The 17786-nt window shown below is 32.7% G+C and overlaps 3 protein-coding genes and 1 non-coding gene across 4 annotated transcripts; 2 read left to right on the plus strand and 2 right to left on the minus strand.

Moving 5' to 3' along the window:
• Positions 1-3676: 3676 nt before the first annotated feature.
• LOC121786510 (bidirectional sugar transporter SWEET13-like) lies at positions 3677-5194 on the minus strand. Its single transcript, XM_042185146.1, has 6 exons — positions 5100-5194; positions 4911-4947; positions 4617-4830; positions 4357-4518; positions 4139-4258; positions 3677-4046 (listed from the first exon to the last, which is right to left on the minus strand). The coding sequence occupies exons 1-6, from the start codon at positions 5143-5145 to the stop codon at positions 3789-3791; spliced, it is 837 nt and encodes a 278-aa protein (XP_042041080.1). The 5' UTR covers positions 5146-5194; the 3' UTR covers positions 3677-3788.
• Positions 5195-10964: 5770 nt separating this feature from the next.
• Positions 10965-11036, plus strand: TRNAQ-UUG. Its single transcript has one exon. It is a non-coding gene; the product is annotated as a tRNA-Gln (tRNA).
• A 361-nt stretch (positions 11037-11397) lies between these two features.
• LOC121786285 (mitochondrial import inner membrane translocase subunit TIM8-like) lies at positions 11398-12856 on the minus strand. Its single transcript, XM_042184889.1, has 2 exons — positions 12666-12856; positions 11398-11779 (listed from the first exon to the last, which is right to left on the minus strand). Exons 1-2 carry the CDS (start codon positions 12711-12713, stop codon positions 11597-11599), a joined length of 231 nt encoding a protein of 76 aa, XP_042040823.1. The 5' UTR covers positions 12714-12856; the 3' UTR covers positions 11398-11596.
• Positions 12857-16353: 3497 nt separating this feature from the next.
• LOC121785990 (NAC domain-containing protein 83-like) lies at positions 16354-17577 on the plus strand. The gene is made up of 3 exons (XM_042184493.1): positions 16354-16557; positions 16644-16918; positions 17169-17577. Exons 1-3 carry the CDS (start codon positions 16377-16379, stop codon positions 17376-17378), a joined length of 666 nt encoding a protein of 221 aa, XP_042040427.1. The 5' UTR covers positions 16354-16376; the 3' UTR covers positions 17379-17577.
• The last annotated feature ends 209 nt before the right edge of the window (positions 17578-17786 follow it).

Below are 17786 nucleotides of genomic sequence, written 5' to 3' on the forward strand. Positions count from 1 at the left end.
TTGTGCCGCGTTGGCGACCTACCAATCCATCAACTACAAGCCGTTCAAGTACCTCAACATTTGGCAGAAGACGCGGTCGCATCCGAAGTATAGGGGAGGCGTATCATCCTCCTCTAGCTCCTCCTCCAAACGGTCGAGGTCAGTATCCCTATCCGACGCCGGCTCCGAAGATGTGACTAGCCAACTTGCCGGAGCTAACTTGGGTAGCCCCGACACCGGCCCGAGCGGTTCCCAACGCCGGCCACAAGGAAGGAAGAAGGCGGCGGCCAACCGCCGTCGCGCCGCAACTCCATCTGCCCCCGCTCCCGCACCCTTTGTGCCACCTCAACCCCCCCTCCCACCAACTCGTTGTGGGGGATTTTGGCCCAACTCAATTTGGCCGATAGGTCAAATATGACCCCCGAGCAACTTCGATCGCATGTGGCGATGATACGGGGTCTCCAAAGAACGTTGGGGGTAGAGCCGGATGAATAGTATTCCACGGGGGTATTTTTAGGCTTAATTATGTAATTTTTATTTTTTTGGAGTTTCATTATGTAATTTTTAATTTTTAGGATTTTAATTATGTAATTTTTATTTTTTTGGAGTTTCATTATGTAATTTTTAATTTTTAGGATTTTAATTACGTAATTTTTAATTTTTAGGATTTTAATTATGTTAGTTTTATTTTTTTTTATAATTTGTAATATTATTTCGGGTAATTTTAATGTATTTTAATTTTGTGGAAACGTTTTTATTTAAATTGAATAATAGAATGGTGGGACCCTTGTGCTTGTCCTTGCGGAAGAGCACGGATGTGAGTGTTGTGCTCTTGCCTAAGAGCATAGAGTAAAAGTGGGGTCGGGCCCACATCCGTGCTCATTGGCAAGAGCACGGATGTGGATGCTCTAATTTGGGTTGCCGAATCCGATATACTACTATAATATTCTAGGCTGTTAAAATTATTATAAGGATATCTCAAATTAATCCCCTTCACTTTTTGATGTAAAAATATCTCTCCTGTTCAAATTGTAATCGGAAAATCTAATACTGTATTAATCCTTAAATAAATAATTAAATATACTACAATCTTTTGCATTTTATACGTATTACGTTTGTATAAAAATACAATACCCACTATAGTCTCTCAAATAGAGGTTTAGGGGTTTGAAACTTAGCTCAATCTTTGCATTTTGATGTACTATTTTATTTCACATTTATTTTCGAATTTTCCCATTTTTTTATAATTTGATAGAGTGAAGATGATTAGATGAAAGGAATTTAAGTACCACTATTAAAAACTCGATTAGAATTAGTAGAGTAATTTGAGCTATGGCCTTGCTGTTTGGGCTTAAATTATAAAAATACGACTTTGGGCCTGTATCGATTAGAAATCCAGTAGCCCATTATTCGGCCTTTTAATTTTAAGTCCTCACTCCTCTTGTTTTTGTCATAATTTGTTTATTTCAAAAGGATTTCGATACGTCATACGATTATGAAAAGACTTTTGTTCTCTGTATTCTGAAATATCAATTCCTCATATAACTAAACAATTGACCATTAAATAATGAAGTATTTATTTTGACGAATAAGAATAAAGTCTAGTGCCGCAAATTGTTTATAGCCTAATTAATAGTATATTTTTCTTTTTTCAGATGATTTTCTTTCCTTTTTATTTTTATCGATGCTTCTTCTCATTTGCATTTAATTACTATATCGAATAATACTATTAGAAACTTTATTAGTATATTAATCGACCTCAAACATAATTCTCGTAAAATGATAACGAAACTTTGTAAGAAGTTTGCATCTTACTTTTCAAAAATAACTATTTAAATATTACATATATTGCTAATTTTTAAGCACTCACCCATGTACACTTAATTTTTTTTATGTCAAAATATTGTATAATAACATAATCAAGTGTTGTTAGAGAGAGAGAGAGAATTGAAGGGATACATATTAATAAATATGAAAAAGTAAATAAAGGTAAGATAATGGAGAAAAATGAAGAAACTTTCCATTGTGAAGATTAGATGACACCCATATCCTGGGCTTTAAAGCAATTTTAAAAGAATAAAAACTCAAAGTAGGAGGGGGGAAAGATTGCTATGATATACATATTATATAGAAATGAGTAGATTGATGTTATCTCATATGCATTTTGTTAATTATTCATCTGATCATCAAGTGGCTGCTTACATAAACCATGGGACACCTGCTGAGGCCATTCAGCAATTTATCCTTTTCTAATTTCCACTTTACAAATTAAAAGTGGAAAACAGGATAAAATCAAATCTACTGTTCATCTATCTCCAATTATTTAGGGATAGAAAATTAATAAGCAATTTTTTACATGCATGCATGCACGTCCGTTTGGCTACCGCCATTTTGGCTCAATACAACTCTTAAATGAGAATCTTAACTCTTGCAAATAGATGATCAGTTTTATTTCTTTATTTATTTATTTATTATTTTTATATATTAGTAATGACTAAATTTTTGTGGGCATCTTATAATGTTAACTACGAGTCATTAGTACAGAGAAACAACCTAGCCTGAAAAAAAAAGAAAAAAAAAGAAAAAAAAACAACCTAAGCTTAATTAGTTTAATATAAATAGCTAAATAAGTACTACTATATAATAATTTAAACATCGATAGTAATAGCATATTAACCGAGAAAGCAGACGAAATAAAATTGTTCACTTGGATACTATTATATCCACTATAAAAAGGGAAATTAAAGATAGAAGCTGAAAAGCACAAGATAATGGCAAAACGTTAATTATGATGTCATTGTTTAGCTTTTATTTATTTTTTAATTAGCAATATATTCATTCTCTACTTCGTTGCGAGTGTGCTTTGAATATGCTCTTTCGTACTTTGTAATTTGATATAGTGCGCAAATCATTATTAAAAAATCACTGTTTAAGTAAATTAAATAGCCACACCAGTACCCTAATGTGCAACTAGATAGGGCTAATCGTTCTCATTAGGAATTAATTAATTAAATTTCTAAAGCACCCAAATGTGTCTATACTTAGAAATGAGCATCATTTTTTTTTTACCTTTGATAAGTGTTGCTTTTGTGAATTAGCTAATCTAGCTAATGGCCTAGCTACTAATTAATTCATGAGTAGAATGATATACGTACCCTATTAAGTGTAGTATTAGTTATTACACGAACAACCTAATTTTGAGTGTATAAAATACAAAATCCAGTAAAAGGCATGGTCACGAGAATGTCTACATGTCCAAAATCTAAAGAATAGACAAGAAAATTAATCTTGTTAAAAGTAGGAGGAACGAGATTATTGTTAATCGAGTAATAGTATGCTCGCCTTTTTAACAAAAAAGAAAAGGGAAAAAGTGTCAATTCTTTATTTCTCATCATAAGACATGATACACTTAATGAATTTCTCTTTTTTTCTTTTTTTTTTTAATTTTGAGGCCAATAGTTCACATATAACTTGAATACCAACTTTAATCATAAGATTAGACACAATGATAATGAACTACTACTAGCTAGTATTAAATACAAAGATTAGCTGAAGTGATATACTCAACAATAACAACAAAATATTAAAGATTGAGGCGCTTAATTATCATCCAATATACAAACATTGATTGATCAAATTACACATACAGATTGTGATGATGAACATTGAACATCCACAGTGATGTAGCTAGCTGCACTCACAAAGTCACAATTGCAGGAGAGATGGCAGAATTAGCAAAGCTTCATAACATTATTACATATGATATGCAATAAAACTCCTCTTGAGATCACACCTAAATCCACTTTTATTTATTTTTGATCATGTGACCCTTCAACTTCATCATTATGTATCTCACCATTCTTAGAAGCTTCTCGAATATTCTGTGAATCTAATGTTTCGTTAAATTTGATAATTTGCTCTTCAGTTTTTGGCTCCTCCAACACTACAATTTGAGTTAGCACGGTTTCTTGAAGCTTCTGCTTTATGTTCATTTTCTCCCCATTTTTGTACTTAAAGTAAAGCCCCATCTGAATCAACCCGAAGCTGAAACCAAGCACATTCGGAATCTACACACACACACACACACACACAAAAACAATTAATCATATTTTACATTTTAGAAAAATAAAACCCAATGTATATACATATATGAACTTACTGCAACGTTGTAATCTTTGATTAAAAGGCCATAGAAAAACCACATGACGGCGCTAAGTGTAAGGAATAGTGATAGTAGAAATGGCATGTATTCAACACTCTTAGTTTGTATCACCTTTCTCTGCAAACATCATTTTATACAAACTCATCAGATTAATTTTATAATTTCATATATATTACATATATATAGTAATTAACAATTGAATTTAATATGCTGACCAGAATGCACAATGGGGCAACGAACACACACAAGGAGAACACCAGACAGATCCAACCAACCACCATGGCACGTTGTGATGGCTTCACCAGAAAAATAGTCGACGCAACGATGAATCCAAATCCACAAATTATCAGAAGCACAATCATCTTTAGGGTTTGTACCTGCATTATGATTATAACCTTTTGGTTTAATTATCGGAGAGATTAGAAGAAAAAGATGTTTTGCAGTGTGTGTGTGCGCGCGGGTTAGAATTACGTACCCTGAGCTTCTTTGGGGCGTAGAAAAGATAGAAGCAAACGTAAATGGTCTCGATGAAACAGCCAAAGGCGTTGATGGTAAGGATAAGAGTGGCATTGGACGACTTGAGAAATGCGTAGAAAATCCAAAGCATTGAGCTAAACAATGCCACAACATAAGGAATAGATTGATATCCTTCGCTTGTTTTCTTCTTGTAGATTGCATAGAATGTTGGACTGTATCAATTCAACCATTAATCAATATTCAACATATTAATCATTCCCAAATAATAACAATTGTTGTCTATTAAACTTACATTGGAGAAAGAAACACCATGAATGACACAATGTTGCCTGCAAAATGTTATAAAGTGAAATAAATAATCCAATTAATTACACTTGATAGTACGTAGTAGTAGTAATAATAAATGTATGCATGTGTGTAAATTTAATGGCTTTTCAGACATAATAATTATATAAAATACAAAGGTTACTAGGTTTTTTACCAAGTAGTCCAAATGCCAAAGCCCATTGCCCTGAGAAATCTGCCATCTCTTTTCTAGAAATTTTTGGTATTGATTTCAAATTAAGCTCAAAACAGATTTTGAGTTTGCTTATCTTGTGGACATTACTGAATCCTTAGACAACCTATTTATATACATAGAAATCATGTTTTGATTTAATTTTAAAATAAAGAACTAGTGATATATTCTGTAGAGAAAAGCAGCTTTTTTGTGCAGATATTATAATTTTATCGTAACAATTAGATATTTAGATGAATCAAATTATAAAAGGGAATCTATCCTTGAATGTGTTCTCCGATTCAGCAAAAACCCAATCCTTAATTGTGAATTATATAAACTTAATAAAATTATAAAATCAGTAGTTATCAAGTGGTAGGCGTCGTTTTGCTACTAAATTTGAAGATCATCTAGTGTTACAGGAAGTTTGCTTTAAAGAAGTATATAAATATTACAGATATGGTTTAATATAAGCTAATCTTGTTATAGTGGTTTATGTCATTTGATTAGATTTTTTATTTAATTTTTGCTGGCACCTTTAATTTTTGGCAATTGAAATTCGTTTCTCAGTTTTTATTTAATTTTACATTCATCATATAGTAAACAAAACAAAATAACACATTCTTGCGTCTTGACCGTGGGGTGTCTAATTTTCCCATCCAAATGCTCCCACGATGTAAATTTCATTCTATACCAAACTTTGTAGTGAATATTGCATGTTTAAGTTTGTTGTCAACTCAAATTCAACATTACAATTGACTGATTATGCAATCGATTGTAAGAATCTAACTGATTAATTTTTGAATCACCCTAAAAAAATCTCAAACTAATTAGTGTTTTGGAAATACAATTGGCTTGCACCAACACAGATGATCCAAGAAAAAACAAATTACAATACTATGTCGAATACTTTTTAAATGAAACAATTTTATTTTTTTGGTCAGTGAATTGAAACTTTACCTGAATGAAAAAAATTCAGTGTTTCTTAATATGACCAGTCATTTTAACATTTATGTATGTGAACATTTTCAAATGAATAGTAAAATAAATATGTACCACTCCAGAAAAGAAAAAAAATGAGTAAAACATGTGCCAGTTAATAGGGTGGAAATTACCTCGTATTTTAAAAGTTCCAACATTTGTGATAGTGATGCATTATTTCTATTATAGCCAGTTCTTTTTTACTTTTTATTTTATTTACATTTTTAAATTTTTAGCATTTCCCACCTTCGAAAAACTCGATTTTAGCTTTCCTTAAGACTAATTTTCTGTCTCCACCCTGAACAGAAATAACAATAACCTATTTAATTAAATATTTAAATGTATATTAGACGGTTAATACTACTATAAATTGAAAATTACGTTTCGTTACAGCAGTTAGAGTAACTTAATGGGAGCAGTATTTAGTTTGTTAACTTCGTAAAAAGTAAGAACTTTCAGATCAAATCATGCTTTTTTTCTTTTGGCTCTGCCAATTTTATGGGTAGGTTAGCTATGGTTGCCACTGAGAATATATGTCAAAATATAAATATTGAGAAAATAAATTGCTAAAGAAATAAAAGGGAAAAATTTCCATTTTTGGATTTCTTATCAAAGGTTGGGAAAAAGTTGTGGGGCCCAATTCAATTCCAAATATACCCCTTAATAATTGGGGCATAAAGTTTGAATCCCAACCCCAAGGACTCCTTATGAGAGGATGTAAGGGCATGAATAACCTCGTCCCCATTTCCGACCCCAAATTCCCTCCACGTCATCATTCCCCTATAGTTGCGGTCCAGGCCCCAACTGCTCTAACCCTGCAAGCCGCAACTAATAAATGACACTATTCACAACTCCAACTTATTTTCCTCGTAAAATAGAATACGTTGAGCAATTATAACACGAGAAATTTATTTTTAATACAAAAATAATAAATTATAATTTAAAAAATATACAAAAAATTAGAGTATTAAAAAAAATGCAAAAAAAATAAAAAAATATTAAAATTCTGCAAAACACGTTCCCCCTCTCCATCTCCTTCTTCTTCCTCTTCCTTCCCTCTCTCCCCCTTCTTCTTCTTCTTAAAAATGCAAAAAAAAAATTAAAAAAATTAAAATTGATGAAAAAAAACGTCGCCCCTCTTCATCTCCTTCTTCCTCCTCTTCCTCCTTCTTCCCCCTCTCCCCCTTCTTCTTCTTCTTCTTCTTCTACTTAAAAATGCAAAAAAAAAATTTAAAATTAATGAACAGTAGCGGCCCGGCTCGTCGCCCCGGAAGCTCCAACGCGCGCCCAGGCCGGGCCGCGGGACGGTCACCAGGCCGGGAACGCGGCCCCGGGACCGGCCTGGGCAGTGACGCCTCCTCCTCCAACGCGCAGGACGGGCCAGGACTCTCGATTTGCAGCCCGGCTCGTCGCGTTATTCATGCTCTAAATCAAATACTTCTCTTATTCTATAATAGTGGAATCATTTGGTTATTTTAGTACGTTAGATAGTAGCATAGTACTCAGAAAAGGGGGAGGTTACCCTCCAAGCCCATGATGGGCATGATAAATGTTACTCTCACACTACATGCTACGAGACTCAAACCAACTGAGTACGCATCTAAATAATACTGGTGGCTGATAAAAGACGGTTTTTTCTTCAGCACTATGTTTCATAATTCGCAGGAATGGTCGTATTGTTTTACTGAATTTAAGCGAAAAAAAAGTAGAATAAACGATTTCCTTCCTTTTAAATTCATGTAATAGCATTATAGGGAACGCGAACTCAATAGTTTTATCACTTTATTTTATTAATTGCAATTTAAATATTAGAGTAAAGAACTCGCATGCTCAATTAATTGCAAACCAACAGTTTGTAAATTGGATGGAATTGTGGGTATTTACAATTTAGTTTAAAAGCGTAATAAAAATCTATTAAATCGTAATGATTTAGTTAATGGTTAAAGAAATATGGTTTGGTTTAAGTTATTAAAAAATAATTCACACATGTACAATTAAGTCTGTCACAACAAAGATAGACCTTCAATAACTCAAGCAAAGCTCACCTTATCAGTCATATCTTTTTGAGCTCTCAATCCTTCCCTCTCATCTAAATTTTTAGACGCTAAAGAAGTCACTTCTTCTTAAATTCTAACCGGGATTGATGTTTTGAAATGCAATTTTATTGCGAGATGTTTTGTATGGATCTTAATAAGATGGATCTTAATAAGACAGTTTCATGTGTTCCAGTTTTTTGAGGGTCTTATGTATTCATTTTTTTTATTACTAAAATGCTGGTAAATAAAAGAATATACTAATATGTTAACCGCGAACCAAATCGCAACAAAGTGTATTCATACAACTTAGTTTTGTTCCATTTTGAATACCGACTACTCCCTCCATCTCATTTAAGATAACTCACCATTTTCATAAATTAAATATATTAATCAATAACTCATAAAATCATATGCCGGCCAACTCACCATTTTAATGAATTAAACACATTAACCAATAACTCATAAAATCATGTGTCGGCCAAGGAATGTGTCATCTTAGCCGGGGATGGAGGGAGTATATATAATATATTAATATAGTACTACAATTCATTGATTTGCTAAAACTATTAAATACGACGATTAGGCTTGATACTAGCTATAGATCAAAATCAAACCCCAAATCAAACCAATTTTCCAATTCCTTGATTTTGATTATTTCATTTCCCGAGAAAAGTTAGGACAATCTGTAGCATTGCGACGCCTACACCACTATGGAATATAGTGTACAGTTTAATGTTATAGAAACTGATTAGATACCAAACAAATAATGTAAAGTACATTTGTAGGTATTTTAAAGAATACTTTATCCATTCAGGTATCTACAATCGACTCTATTATCTCATATTTGTCATGTTTTTGGCCCATATAGAGTATAGTGGAGTTTTAAATTTTAATTAAACAAGTACTATTGGCCTCCGTCAGGCCCCACTAATAATTCAATTTAGAAAATGATTTGCGCCAATCAATTTTTAGAGGTTTATTGCAGTAGCGGCGAATAATTATACAATATAACCAAGTCATTTTTTATCTTGTGAATATTCAGCCTAATTACATTTGGTTCATTTACGAAATTAACTCGTTAGAAATTTACAATTGACTAAATGTACTAGGCTGATGGATAGCTAGGAAAGAATGATTATAACATATATATACATTGAAATACTAAATCATCCTAAAAAGTAAAATGAGGAAGGATATTATGGTATAATAAGATTTCAGAAAAAATCCAGAGTTTGTAATCATGTTAATAGATTGAACTAATAGTGGAAGTAGCACATTATCTGTTAAATGGTGTGAATCACTATACTATTGTTTTTTTCGGTGCTATAAATCATTATACTCTACTAATTCTTTTGTGTGATTTTAAAATTTGATGCGAGTCCAAATTTCATTGATCAATAATACGATTCTCCAGAATTTGAGAAATAAAATGGAATTGTGGATAGTTTACAATAATAACTTTCTAAATCAAATTCTAAGCCAAAAAGAAAAGATAGCGTTTTGTGACAATAACTATTACTAACAATTTTCTAACTAGAGTTTCGATGAACAAAATCCAGCACATTGGGTAACACTAGAAATTTAACATCTAGAGCTCTATATCAATACCTACATATCACCCACCAGATTCCAGAAATGGACTTATTGTGCACGACATTTGGAACTCATGTCAAATTCCAAGAGAGTTCATTATTTTTATCTAGGATTAGAAATCAAAATTTTCCGTATAATTTTTGGGTTTATAGGAAATTAACCCCTTCTTTTCCCCTCCTTTTATGAATTATCTAAATGGTACATCCAAGTTCCAACATCTGCACAAGTTATAAATTTAAAAGAGATTTACATATTTTCATAATTTTGAGGGCACCAAAGTGAAGTGATTCCAGGGTGGGGGAAGGGGAATCGAAGTAGAAAAGAAGGCCAAGGTAGTTCAAGGTCGAGATAGTCTTGGCAAAGCAATTCATCTACTAATATAAAAAAATTTATAAATAAATATGAAGATGATTCTAACCTATATATTAAATTACTAATCCGTCCTTATAATTCAAAATAACTAAGAATATTATAGGTGTATTAACGTTTGTTGGAATACACTCATTTACAATAGCAATAATAGTAATAATTATTTTATACATATTGCTTTAATTTGTCTATGGGCTTTTGGTTGTATGAGTATAAGATATTCCATTAGTTAATTGACATACCTATAATAATATAAACAATTATGTTGAGTTGATTAGTCTTGATTTGCTGATGAGAAGCTTGTCTCAACGTATAAATTAGTGAGGGTGTATGTGTAAGGTAAGATCTTCAGTTATCCTAGGTTATTATACTCCCTCCGTCCCACGTTACGTGATGTGTTTTTTCGACACGTAATTTAAGAAAGTGGTGTTTAGTAAGTTAAATTAAGATAAAATAAAGTAGCGGAGAGAATAAAGTAATATAAAAAAGTAAAAGAAAGAATAAAATAAGTGAGATTTGATGTTTGTTTATAATTTAAAAGATAAATGACTCAAGTAATTTGAGACAACCTAAAAAGGAATATGACTAAAGTAACTTAGGGGATGGAGTATATATTATTTTTGTGATGTCGTTCTTATTTTTCCTTCTTTTTTCATTTTGGAAAAGTACTGGTGATCCAAATCAAAATTTCTACGTAGGGAATAATGTATTGTCTAGTTTTAATATACTAGGACATTATTTGTATATTGTAATTAATCAAAATTTAATTCATATCGGTTTCCTTTATTTTTTTTCCGTTTTGATAATTAAACAATCTTGATATTAGTATCCAATATTAATAAATATTTTAAAGTGTACCTAACAACAACAAGGTTCTATGGTGTAGTGGTTAGCACTCTGGACTTTGAATCCAGCGACCTGGGTTCGACTCCCGGTAGGACCTTAGTTCTATTTTTTTGGCTCCATTTTTATATTGTTTTTATTTGTGACATCCTTAAAAGACAAAAAGTGTCATGTAATTTCTTTAGATGAAATTAGCAGTTGCTAGTAAAATACATGATCCAATTATAAACACCAAATTAAATTCATGTGATGGAAGCATACCAAATAAATCAAGTAGAAATGGACAAGATTGATAAACAGTGGATGGAGGTATGGCTTAGATTTGTGAACCAAAATCATGTATACAAGAAACAAGAATTGATAATCCACATTTTTTGTCTAATAGTAGCATTCAATTCGAACCATAATCCATCCCCAGGAAAATAATACCTACAACTACAAGTTAGTGGTAGTCACTGATACAATCAAGGAAACTCAACTTGCTTTTCAATTTTCAATTTTTATAGTAATAAACAAAAATTGTCAATGGCAGAATAGAACCTTATAAGAAACATGCTCTTAAAAGAGACAGTAACTGAAGTATAACCATTTAAGGTACAGATCATCAAGATAAGTAACAAAAGGGCTCTTTTAAATCAAAATGAAAGATTAAACTAAATTTCACTGATGAAGACGCTTCATGATGACGAGACTCATATCCATGTAACGTTGAGCACAGTTTGTGAGACAATTAGCTTCACTGGAACTGAACTTGCTTCCGGGACTGCCTGTGATGCATTTGTCCCAGCAAGAAGATGTAAGCTTTGAGATCATCTCACTAATCATGGCCTTTTCTTTTTCTTGCTGAAAATATTCAATAACTGAGTTTAGATGGTCTGTGAAGCAATCAACAAATAGGTCAAATCAAGCAAGACTACTGTTATGCAAATTCTGGGGCACTTACTATATACTAAACCTTATTGCTACCATTACATAATCTTGAATGAATAACAAAGCAAGGCCTAACTGGTACGTACATGCAATTAAATTTTAAACACAGCTTTAAATAATGCAACCTTCCCACCGGCACCAAGAAGCCTGTCAAGAATCTAAGAATCATATGGCTGAAATATCTCACAATCATCCTTAGATACCAAACACCCAATCAATATAAATTAACTAATCGAAACTATGATATCTATTACATCCTCCATCCCGCATTTACTGTCACACTTGCGTTTCTGCACTCGTTTTGTAAAAATGATAATAAATAGTTAAAGTCGAGAAATAGTAAAATAAGAGAGAGAATAAGATAGAGAAGTTCTTTACATTATTCTCTTTTACTTTACTATTTTTCTACTTTAACTATTTACTATCATTTTTACAAAACGAGCGTAGAAATGCAAGTGTGACAGTTAATGCGGGACGGATGGAGTACTATTTGTATCATGTCTAGTCGAAAAATAACATAGCTACCAAACGATTTCCTAATGTGCAACCAAAAACTAGCGCTTACACGGTAGACCCAAACATTGAAACGCACTAAAATCTACCCAATCCTTGTGAAATCAAATCCTTCTCTTATCAAGACGTCAGATAACTGTTCCCTAAAAATGATTTTCAATGGAGTGGAACAGCTCCCGTTATACGAAACTTAAAATGAGATAGAACATTTGAATTTTAGCATTGGTGATTGAAAATGACGCGCATGGATATAGAACTGAAATTATTCAATAAATTAAGGACTTACAGCTAGAAGGTTCTGCAACTCGGGGGAATTCAATGCCGAAGGATCCATCGATAAATTACTCGAGTTTGTCCGTGGGAGAAGATGTAATTTTGGGAATTCGAAATGAAATCAAAACCCTAACAGAGCCTAAAACCCCTCTTCAACCAAACGTCAAAACTAAGAACTTGCTTAAGTAAAATGGGCTTGGGCCCATATATTATGCGGTATCACGCCCAAAGTTGGATTCGGTCCATAAGGATCAATTGTATATATGGACAACATTAGTTTACATTTCACTTGATAAAATAAAAATGTTTGAATTTGAAATTTAAGTTTTTATTTCAAACTTTATAATTTAAATAATTATTTTAAATTATACTCCGTCCATATTTATTAAATTAGGTACTACCTTCCAAACATACACAGCATATGTGCACACACATAATAGAAACACAAAAAAAAACATACATGAACACGCACGTATAACAGATTGCACACTCAATACATTCACAACACACGAAACACACTGCACACCGAATACACACACAGAAAATTTCAAAATATACGCAGAATTAATATAAAGTTACAAAATCTATATAAATTAAAAGTATAGTACTCTAGTACCACTAAGTATCGATTAAAAGTCCATTCCAAATATTTGTTAATTTTCTAATAATTAAACAAAGAATATGAAATAACAATACAATACAATACAAATATTTATTATTTTATTTAAAAATTATTATTTTTGCCATCTTGGTGTGTCCACATAAAGTGTAATGACAACACAATTCCAAATCAATTTTACCTAAGAGCACTTGTGCGTATTTTATAATAGTATGCATTATATTCTCTATAAATATAATTGCAAAAGACAGAATTGAGTAATAAATTTTAATGTTTTTATTTATTTATTTGGTATTTTATGTGTTTTATTTTTCAGCAATTGGTATTGATTAGTTTTGGGTTTGGATGGAGCAATTATGACGATGATGGACGATGAAAAGATTTTGATTGAGAAGTTTAATGGATCGAATTTTGATTTTTGAAAGAAGCTGATTAATGATTATCTTTACGGTAAAGACCTTTATCAATCCCTAAAAGAAAAATGGGAGAAGAATGATTCGATCAGGTGAATGAAAGTTGATGAGTGTAATACACTAATACTCATATCATTTTCCAAGAATGTAAGCTACCACACACATGATGGGAGATGTTGACAAATTTTGGGAAGATGTACCAAAAATCATCAACAACGAACACGATTCATCGCAACTATCGAGCAAATAATGTGGTCAATGGAGTGATACGAACCTTACTGATTCAACCGATAACATAGCAGGCGAGACGGAGAATGACAGCAGTTCGGAGGACATACCAGATGCAAGCGAGGCAGCGGACGAGCCCAACATGAGCAACGCCACTGCCACGCGAACATTGAGGCCGAGGGATAGTTTGAAGCCACCAAACAGATACAAGAACTGATGGCGCAGGAGTTTACTTAATTACTTATTTCCTTTTACTTTTGATTATTTAGAATATTTTGTTTTGAGACATTATTTTAATTCTGTTGTGTTGGGCCGAAAACTATAAGCCCCGTCCGGGTTTTCTTTGTGCTTCTTTCCCGAACGTCTAGGCTAGGTCGAACCGCCCTAGGGTCCTTAGTCATATAAATAAGGTATTTCATTGACCATAATTTTAATGAAATATTTTACCTAAACCTAACTTGTGCAACAAGAACAATTTTTACGCTCTCTCTTGCTGTCTCACGGAAAACGTCTGTGAACAGCAATATCGTGCTCTGTTCTTCGAGCATAGTCGGAGGATTGATCGCAAAACTCACGAGAAGTCAGTTAATCAGACACGTTGCGGAGAACGTCTGTAACATGGAGTAACATGTGAAGATAGTATTTAGCTAGTACAGATACTAATAGAGTCATTATTAGTACAATAAATTAACATACAAACTTGACAAATAAGTTTTGCTTAAATCAATTCAAATTTCAGTCACTCTGTCCTCATTAATGAACCAATATTCCATGAAGATGGAACTTGGACATGGATGGAATGTTTAAGAAGTTCTGACATAGTTAAATCCCACAAGTAAGAAAACATAGATAAAATCCTTACATAGATTAAATATTAAGAAATTTAGATATAAATTTGATTAAACTATTACATATCTACTTACTAATGTGCAATTCCAACACTTCTGCCTACATTTGATAAATTATTATAGTAATCAAAATGGGGCACCAATTTTGTAGTACCAAATAAACCACAAGCCATAAGCTATATGTTTGCTTTTGCGTCACCCGTGAGCTGACTTTATGACTTTTTTTAGGAACAATAGAAAATGTAGCAAACAAAAGTAACATCTTCTCAATGAAGCAAAGCACATATCCATTACCATTTCAATTTTCAAGTCAATTCCCCTCTTCAACTATTTCTGCTTTTTAGGTTTTCTTACTTTTTCACTATAAAAGTTTTAGCCTTTTATATATATATATATATATATATATATATATATATATATATATATATATATATATATATATATGTTTTCATTCAACTCCCATAATTTTCAAAATAAACCAACGAAATTAGACATAATATGTCCCTCTATTTAGTGGATCTCACGTTCTCACCTAATTAAAGAGGCACAACAGTGAACTTTAGATGTCAGATATCCATAATAATCAAAGTGATTGAAAATAAAGCTAATCATGTCAAATTATAACTCCACGCACTAGAACTAGCTAATTGTACTACTAGATTAAATACAATAATTATTTGGGAAAATTAATCATTCATAACAATTACTAATTAGTTTGTGTCTGCTATAACAAATTAAATAAATTATTCTGTAGTTTGTGTTTCTTTACGCTGATAAGTGCATGTTTGATGATGAAAATGTCATTTAAATTAAAACAAATTCATTTTATTAATATTTTTAAAAAATTCATCCATTTATTTTCCTCTTTTATATTCTCAAGTCAATAATTTATAGTGCTCCTCATTATTGTATCGTCAACCAGAGTGATTTAGTTTGAGTAATGATTATGCATTGCATTTATATGATAAAACCTCTATGTTTATTTTACCTAAAGTTTACTATATGTTAATTGCGTTCAATAGAAACACTAGTTTAGTAGCATTTCCAAAAACAATTAGGGAGTGGCTAATATTTATTATGAGTTGAATAGATTAAATAAGAATCTAACCTTATTAGTACTATTTGTATAAGCTAAGCAAACACACTTATTATACATGGAGTATTCTTCTTCACGAAGAAAATAACGTGGGAAATTATGGCGATTTAGATATGATATATATAGTCTAAACAACTTAAAGCACATTACACACAATCATTTCATATTTTAAATTCTCGAATATGTCATGCATTATAATGTTTATCACTTTTATAGGAATCATATAAAAACTTATGTATTGTTAGTATTATTATTATTGATTTTGAGTAATTGTACGTTACATAATAAATCAAGAATTAGAGAATATACCTTTTGAAGTAAGCAGAAATCTTAATAATCAAGCCAGCAGAAAATGAAAAGAAGGGAAAAACCGAAAAAGGGAGGGAACCGCATAATCTTTTACTTAAACACACAGCTGCCTAAAGAGAAAAAGAGCATAGAAGAAAAAGTTAGGCGCAGCAACTATAAATAACCCTCCATGCAATGCAAGTCAACTACTCTCACACACAATCTCCAAGCCATGGACAAATTCAACTTCATCAGAGATGGAGCAAGCAAGCTCCCTCCCGGCTTCCGCTTCCAGCCCACCGATCAAGAGATCGTCTTCCAGTACTTGGCCCGTAAAATCTTCTCCTCTCCTCTCCCTGCCTCTGTCATCCCTGAACTCGACGTCTTCGCTTTCCACCCCTCCAACCTACCAGGTTTCCATTTTTCACCACTTTTTTTATTATAAATAAATAAATAAAAAATTGAGCTTTTGAAGCTTATTGTGAATTTTCATGTGTAGGTGATTCGGAGAGGGATAGGTATTTCTTTGCGAGCATGGAGCTGGATCTTCGAAGCTGCGGTGGTAGAGGCTGCGGTGGTTTTTGGAAGGTGGCGGGTTTGGATAAACGGATCGTGTGCTCGAAAAGGACTCCTATAGTTGGGACCAGGAGGACCCTAGTGTTCTACCAGGGGAAGCATCCGGGAGCCATCCGTACGGATTGGTTCGTGCATGTGTACTGCATTGTCTTGTCCGAAAACATCGGATGTAATATCCTCCACAAGAGACTGTCTCAGGTGACCTATAATTATATGTTGTCTTAGAACCATACCAGTTTGCAAATACATTACTATCGGTTGGCATCGCATCGCAAAACATATCAGATTCTGACTTAATATCAGGAATTGATATGTTTTATAAGGTCAACTGATATTACTGTATCAATGAACTGATTCAGCATTCTAATTTTAACAAATTTCTCAATGGAACTACTCCCTAATCTGGATATTTTTGTAACATGTCTATCACTTGCTTGTGTTGCTGCAGGGTGGCCAGAAACAAATAGGGAAATGGGTTTTGTGCCATGTTTTCATGAAGAGAAGGAGTTTGAAAGATGATGGTTTGCAGCAGAGATGGGACCATTTTGAGATGAGTGATGCGGATTCGTGCTCGTCCTCTTCGTCGTCGTCCTCATCTGATTCGAGTGTTCTCAGTGAGGTCTCCTCAACTACTGTTGACCGTGAAACCACCCCTTGATGTTTAATGATCTAATTAGAATTTATTTATATTCATTGTATGCATCAAAAATTAATAAATAGATTTGCTCAGCATAGCTCCTTGTGTACTGTCCCAGTTTATGCTTCAATGAGACAAACAAAGTCAACTTGTACACGATCTAATTGCTTAAAAAGTTGGTAGATTTTGTGAAGAGAATAGTCAAATAGAGCGAGGTTGTATAAGCAGCAAGCAAAGCATATGCTTCTCTTGCTTTATTATGTAAAGAAAATCTCTTTTGAGAAGAACATGTGCTACTTTATTAGCAGAAACAGATTTTCTTTTGCTTTTTTTCCCTTTTTCAAAAAGGGAGTGGAGTTAGGCTAAAATGCAACACAAATTAACGCCATGCTTCTTGACATGAAGCATCACAACAAGTGATGCATCCTA

Source organism: Salvia splendens, chromosome 22 (genome assembly GCF_004379255.2).
Source record: "Salvia splendens isolate huo1 chromosome 22, SspV2, whole genome shotgun sequence".
Classification (NCBI taxonomy): Eukaryota; Viridiplantae; Streptophyta; class Magnoliopsida; order Lamiales; family Lamiaceae; genus Salvia; species Salvia splendens.

Excerpts from the sequence above, each read along its gene's own strand:
- LOC121786510 (XM_042185146.1), bottom strand. The coding sequence starts at position 5,145 with ATGGCAGATTTCTCAGGGCAATGGGCTTTGGCATTTGGACTACTTG. Across the intron at positions 4,948-5,099 it reads TTTGGCATTTGGACTACTTG|GCAACATTGTGTCATTCATG; the intron begins GTAAAAAACCTA and ends AACATTTTGCAG. Across the intron at positions 4,831-4,910 it reads ATGGTGTTTCTTTCTCCAAT|TCCAACATTCTATGCAATCT; the intron begins GTAAGTTTAATA and ends GAATTGATACAG.
- LOC121786285 (XM_042184889.1), bottom strand. The coding sequence starts at position 12,713 with ATGGATCCTTCGGCATTGAATTCCCCCGAGTTGCAGAACCTTCTAGCT. Across the intron at positions 11,780-12,665 it reads AGTTGCAGAACCTTCTAGCT|CAAGAAAAAGAAAAGGCCAT; the intron begins GTAAGTCCTTAA and ends GAATATTTTCAG.
- LOC121785990 (XM_042184493.1), top strand. The coding sequence starts at position 16,377 with ATGGACAAATTCAACTTCATCAGAGATGGAGCAAGCAAGCTCCCTCCC. Across the intron at positions 16,558-16,643 it reads CCACCCCTCCAACCTACCAG|GTGATTCGGAGAGGGATAGG; the intron begins GTTTCCATTTTT and ends TTTCATGTGTAG. Across the intron at positions 16,919-17,168 it reads TCCACAAGAGACTGTCTCAG|GGTGGCCAGAAACAAATAGG; the intron begins GTGACCTATAAT and ends GTGTTGCTGCAG.